This window comes from Globicephala melas, chromosome 8 (assembly GCF_963455315.2).
Source record: "Globicephala melas chromosome 8, mGloMel1.2, whole genome shotgun sequence".
In the NCBI taxonomy this organism is placed as follows: Eukaryota; Metazoa; Chordata; class Mammalia; order Artiodactyla; family Delphinidae; genus Globicephala; species Globicephala melas.
The window spans coordinates 16,579,071-16,585,609 of NC_083321.1; the positions used below are offsets into that span (position 1 = coordinate 16,579,071).

The 6,539-nt window shown below is 44.1% G+C and overlaps 1 protein-coding gene across 1 annotated transcript; it reads right to left on the reverse strand.

Annotated features, from left to right (window-relative positions):
• Nucleotides 1–765: 765 nt before the first annotated feature.
• Nucleotides 766–1,506, reverse strand: LOC115857402 (E3 ubiquitin-protein ligase RNF113A-like). The gene has a single exon (XM_030864347.2). The coding sequence runs from the start codon at nucleotides 1,504–1,506 to the stop codon at nucleotides 766–768; it is 741 nt and encodes a 246-aa protein (XP_030720207.2).
• Between the last annotated feature and the right edge of the window lie 5,033 nt (nucleotides 1,507–6,539).

Sequence of the window (6,539 nt, forward strand, 5' to 3'; positions counted from 1 at the left end):
CCTGGTCTCAGTCTCCAATTCACGGCAGGTCAGAGGGCGGTCAGGTGATTGGGACGTCTCCACAGTTGCCCGAGGCCCGGACAGAGGACGGAGGAGTCCCTGACGCGGCCGCGATTAAGGACAGGGAGTCCGGTGGGCAGGGACTCTGAGGGTCGGAGGGAACAAGGGAGGGGAACTTACCCTGTTTTCTGCGGGATCGGGTGGATGAGTAGAGGTTCCCTGGTTGTCTCCTGGGGGAAGGGAGGAGCGGCCCGCGCGGTAACGCGCGGGGCTTGGTACCCCTCCCGGGTTTTGGCACCAAATGTAAGGAACGGCACCAAAGATGGAGGAGAGCTTAAACAAGCTTTATTTGGGAACGCTCCCGGGCGAGGTTCACTGGTCCGAGAGAAAGGGGCCAGGGAAGTCGCGCCCGGGCGAGGGTTTGGGCAGAATTTATAGGGGAAGACGGGAAAGGGGTGTGGTGAATCCGGGAGGGCGCAGGTTATTCCTTATTTGGTGGTCTCTTCGGGTATCGTGGCAATATCCGGTGCCGGTTGCATCAGTCTTGGGACCGTTAGTCCCGCCCCTCGAAAGGCGGGAAGGCTGGGCCGGGTGGAAAGTCCCCAGGTCAGTTCCTGGAACTGAGTAGTCCGGAAAGTTTCGGTCTGATGCAACCCGAGAGTCTGATTGCGTTCCCCTGCCTCAGGCCAGTTGGCCTTACAGTCTGCACTTGGTGACAACTGGGTTTTGGAAGGTCTGGCAACGGATGAAACACTTGAACGGTATTTACACCTCATCGCTTCCCACTTCATAGTTTTCATCCTTATGGACATCATAGCGACCCTCGTCAAGCTCACGTTCGATCTGCCAGCCATGTTTGTAATCTGAACGGTCATGGAGGAATTTGCAGCTGTCTCCAAAGCCGCAAAAGCCAGTCTCCTTGTAGTCCTTACAAACGTCGGGCTGGTAATCCCAGCGCACGGTGGCACGCAGATGCTCGGGAGCTCGGATGGGGCCTTTCCTCACCATCTTGGAGGAAGCATTGCCCATAGATGTATCCTTGGGTTTCATGTACTTCTGATAATTATTGATTCCCCGATAGATCTTGTCATCTTCCTTGTGCCTCAGCTCCTCCTGGATCTTCTGGCTGCGCTCAAAGATGGCTTGTGCGTCACGCTCCTTCTCTGTGTCTAGCTGGTAGACAGCAGTCGCACCCATATCCTCTGGCCCCACGGGTTTCCCTGAGCGAGTGGACTTATAGACCACGCCGAGACTCTCGGGCTCGTTCTCCTCCTCCTGGCTACTCTGGTCACCATAAGCTGCCTTCTGTTTACCACTGCCAGGGGTCTTCTGTATCATCGGATTGTGGGTCGCCCGCTTCTTTTTCCGGCTAACCACAGCGCTGCCTTCATCACTGCTGCTGCTGCCGTCTCCGGACTCTTGGTGGCAGATCGGGCGCTTTCTGAGACCTGTAGCCCCTTTTCGCCCAGGCTTTTTGAAAAGAAAGGTGCACATCTGGTCTGTCATCTTTCCTGGAAAAAGTTGCTCTGCCGTTTTAAGAGTCTAGGGTTCCCAAACGGCTGTGGCCTGCTGGGTGGGGCGGGGCTTCTTCACGTCACTGCACGTAGTGCGCTCCACCGCACGTGCGTGCAAAATCGGTTGCGGAAAAAGGCGTGGCCATGGACACTGCGGGAGCACGAGTGGCCATAGTTCTTTGACTTGTGGTAGCATAACTCCAGTGGTCACATGGCTTTCTCCCTGTGTGTTTGTCTGTCTTTTCACATGGTGTTCTTTTTATCAGGACAGCAGTCATATTGAATTAGGGACCCATCCTACTCCAGTTTGATCTCGTCTTAACTAATTACATCAGCAATGATCCCATTTCCAAATCAGGTCACATTCGGAAGTAATGGGAGCTAGGGCTTCAACATATAAATTTTGGGGGGGTGGGCTCAATTCAACACATAGCACATCTCTTAGATCACCTGTTACAACTTATTATAATTAGTTTATTTATTTATTTTTTATAATTAGTTTATTTACATGTCTTTATTCCTTAACTCCTCTGCAGAATATAAATTCTTTCAGGGATTCCTCATTAATCATTAAAAAACAAAAAGAAAAAAAACTCCCAGTGCTTAGCACATAGCCTAATACAGAAGAAGGCAAAATACTAGTTGTATGGCTATTTTAAGTGGTGGACTCTGATAATCTAAGGTCTGGGATTTTTATTCTCCCTTTATTGTAATGACATCTAATATTCACCCCAAACTCTAGTTATTTGGTTGCCCCAAATAAGGTATTACTTATTTTCTTGGCAGGCAGTTGATACGGCTTTAATCAAATCCAATGGGACAGTGTGACAGATGAGACCAGGCATTTCTTCATGCCATTTGGTGATCTGGCCAAGGAAATCAGTCTTCAAACACTCCTTAAGGCATTTTCATGTCATTTAATGATCAAATTAGATATTGATGTATTTAACCTCAATATCTTCTGTATTGTTCCCTGCTTTAATTTGAATTTAGAAGTGATCAAACACAGGAGGTCATTAGATGCATGACTGCACATTCTGGTTTTGTGAATTCATGTTCAAGTCTGATGCTTGAAAATCAGTTCACTGTAAGCTTTGGATATGAGACTGTAGTATGTATTTATCTTTCCCTTATGGTTACCCATCACCTGACCCATTTTTTCTTACGTTTGGGGAATCTCCCTTGTTCCCATTCTGAATCTTGTTGAGACGTTGAGATGCCTCCTACTACAGAAACTGAAAATGCCCGATCCTTACTTTCCTAGCCTTCACTGCAATTTAGGACTCTTGGGGGAACTCTCTGGCTGCAGTGCTACAGGAAGATCAGAAACTGCGGTAATAATGGTGGCAGTCAGTGCTTGGTAATACAATGCTGTGTTTGGTGGAAGAACCAATGGTGTCTTCCCCAGGCCAATGATGTGGCATGTTTTGTATGTTGCTCCTGGCTGCAGATCTTCAACAGGGCTGCTGTGTTGTAATGCACACCATACATGGCTGGCCTTGAACCTGGTTCTTCAATCATCCTGGTGAGTCTGAGAAATATGCTACCCTTTGAATAAATTCCTGGCCCCTATCATTCCCAGTCAGTGATAACTTCTTCAATTTTCAACTAAAAACCTTGACAAGTACAAGGATATTCAGTATTTAACTGATGTACCTATAATGAGATATTAGATGTGTAGACCAAAATAAGTTGTTCAGTCTTATGTTTGTCATGAAGATTAGTCTTGTACATCAGCTTCTATGCTGGCTTTGATTGATACTTTTTTTGTTCATTTTCTAAGTCTCATTTATTTTTCAATAGATGTTTTTTGAGTGCCTGAGTGTTAGTTCCTATGGCTACCATAACAAATTACCACAAACTTGGTGGCTTAAAGCAATATAAATTTATTCTCTTATATTTCTGGAAGCCAGAAGTCCAGAATCAGTTTCACTGGGCTCAAGTCAAGGTGTTGGCAGGGCTGGTTCCTTCTGGAAGCTCTAGAGAATGTGTTCCCTCATCTTTTCTAGCTTCTGAAAGCTGCCTGCATTGCTTGGCTTGTGAGCCCTTCCTTGCATTATTCCAACCTCTTGCTTTTGATGTCACATTGCCTTATCATATTATGTAGTCAAATCTCCCCTTGCCTTCCTCTTATAAGGACATTTGTGATTATATTTAGGGCCCACCCATATATCCAGGATAATCTTCCCATCTCAAGATCCTTAACTTAATCACATCTTTGGAGTTGCTTTTGCCATATAAGGTAACATTCACAGCTTCCAGGGATTAGGACCTGGGTATCTTTGGGAGCTATTAGTCAGCCTAATACACTATGCTATGCACTTAGGCATTGAGAATACAAGGTGAAAAAGATAAATGTTTCTTCTGCCCTTATGAGGTTAGTGGGATACACACATTTAAGTAAAAATTACAGAAATAATTCTACAAGTTTACTTATGATAAGTGCTCAAAGGAGAAATACAAGATGGGATGGGAGAATATAATGGACTAACCTGGCAAAGACTAGGGAGGTTATGGAAAATTTTTCTAAAAAATAATATTAGCTAATACTATGTGCTAGCACTTCGCTCAGTGGGTTACATATATTCATTAATTTAATCATCCCCACTAACCTATGAGGCAGATACTTATACTACTATCTCAAGATTAATAAACTGAGACACAGATATTATAAATAGCCTGCTTAAGAGTCTGTGGCTACTAACTGGCAGAGGAAGAAACATTGAAGTGGTCCTTAAACGAAGTGGATTTCAGTTGTGTTGCCTGCCTACCATTATTGTGTAACTTGTGTCCTGATTTTCTTTGGAGAAATTTCTGTTCCCTCATTGTACCCAAACACTCTGCCCTCCCCTAGTTAGGGGTGGGCACATGTCCTAACCTGGGAGTAACTCTCCAGAAAAACAAAACAAAACAAAACAAAAAGCTGAGGATGATCCCTTTTCCAGAATAGACTGCCCATCATTTCCTGCCATCTTAATTGCTTAGGCTTCCTTGGCTTCTGTTATTTTCCAGTTGTGTCTTTAAAGTAATTATTATATTTTAAATTATTTATTTGGTTGCACCAGGTTTTAGTTGAGCATGCAGGCTCCTTAGTTGTGGCTCTTGGGCTCCTTAGTTGCAGCTCACCAGCTCCTTAGTTGCAGCATGCAAACTCTTAGTTTTGACATGCATGTGGGATCTAGTTCCCTGATCAGGGATCAAATCCAGGCCCCTTGCACTGGGAGCGTGGAGTCTTATCCACTGCACCACCAGGGGAGCCCCAACGTAATTTTTTTTTTTTAATAGTCTTTGATTGTGTGAGCTACTTCCTACCTTTCCAATAAATTCATTTCCTGCTTAAGTTTCTGCTGGTGCTTGTTGCTTACAACAAGAGCATTCTAAGAACAAGGAGGAATTAGGCAGGTGAAGATGAGAGGGGGCAAACAATTCCAAGGTAGAGGGTAGAGTGTGTACCTGAGGTGATAAGCTACTTGTATTTCTAAAGCATTTTGAGAAAGCCATGTGGCTGGAGCTACTGTGGTAGAGAGTGGCATGAAATGAAATTCAAAAGCTTTGCAGGGGCCAGATACACAAACACATGCCATGTGAGGATTTGGGGCTTTATCCTCAGAGTAATATTTTGTTATTGTCTTATTTCATTTTTGTTTTTTTAAAGCAAGTCATTTATAACTAATGTATTTTGTCATCTGGACTCAGTAGGGTACAAGCAGAAAGCAAATTTATTCTTTCTTACCACTTTCTGTTAAACTTGCTCCATTAAGTCATTTTTTCCTAGATTCAGGATGAAATCTTGGCTAGGGAGCATGAGTTTTCTGATTCCTCTTAGAATGAATAAATGTCTATCTCTTTTAGGTTATGAAATGTAAGGTTCAGTCTAATATCAGAACTCCACATTTTCATTCAATTATAAAATTCTCTCATTACCTTAGCCAAGGTCTAAGGCAGGCTTCAAACCTGCTTTAAGGGAGGGGTGTGATCATCTGCTTCTTCACATAGCTTTTCTCCTCCCTCTCTTCCACTGAACATGCCACCTCTGGCTCCTCCAGGGTTGCAGGTAGAGGAGGGATGAGGTTATCCCTTTCCTGTGAGGTTTCTGTAATGTACCTGCAATTTCTTTGTTGCCAACAGTGCTTCTCTTGCTGGAGGTTAATGTTCTCCCCTACCCCTCTACTTCCAAGCCCTGACCTCTGCCAGTTCACATTCAGCTTCTTTCTGCTGGGCTTACCTTCACCCCCAAGTGGTCCTTTTCCAGGAGACTCAGGGCTGGTGGAGACAGCAGGCAGCCTGCAGCAGGAGGCAGGTTCACTGTGTCACTAAACTCTAGGAGTGTAATCATTTTTCAAACAGTCTCAACTACTCTCCACTCTGCCATTAGGCTGACCAAACTCTTGCTTTTAGACTTTTTCAGGCATGTTTCCCATTAACTGTCTCTGTGTTATCCCAGATTCCAGGGGCCAGTGCCAAGCTCTCTAAATGCTTCTTCTGAAGCTCCCCCACGCTTGGAAATTGCCTGGGATTCACCAAAGTTTTCCTAATCACTCCTCAATTGGCCAATCAACCTCATCGGGCCTATTGCAAGCCTTGTCTTGGACCATCATCTTTGCAAACCTAGCCCCTTGTTCTACAGTGTGAATGTAATTGACATCTATTATTCTTAGTTTGGAGGCTTCAGTCCAAACAGACAGTAGGAAAAGTGCCATTTTAATATTCTCTTGCAAAGTGATATATATGATCAGATATTTATTATTTGCATAATTTTAATGAATATAGTCTCCAGTCACATTACTTCCCCAGCCCCCATATAAGACAAACAAAACACTGATCATTCTTATATTTAAAAATCAGAATGTTTTCTAAATTGGACCAGATTTGAGTCCCTTTACCGTAGACAGTATTAAATTAGTCAAACAATGCCCTCCTCAGTATTCTGCAGGAAGTGGGGGCCCTTTATCTTCTTTTGGTTTGAAAAAGACTCAACTAGCTGTCAAACACTTGAATGTGGACCAAACATTTAAACATTCAGTG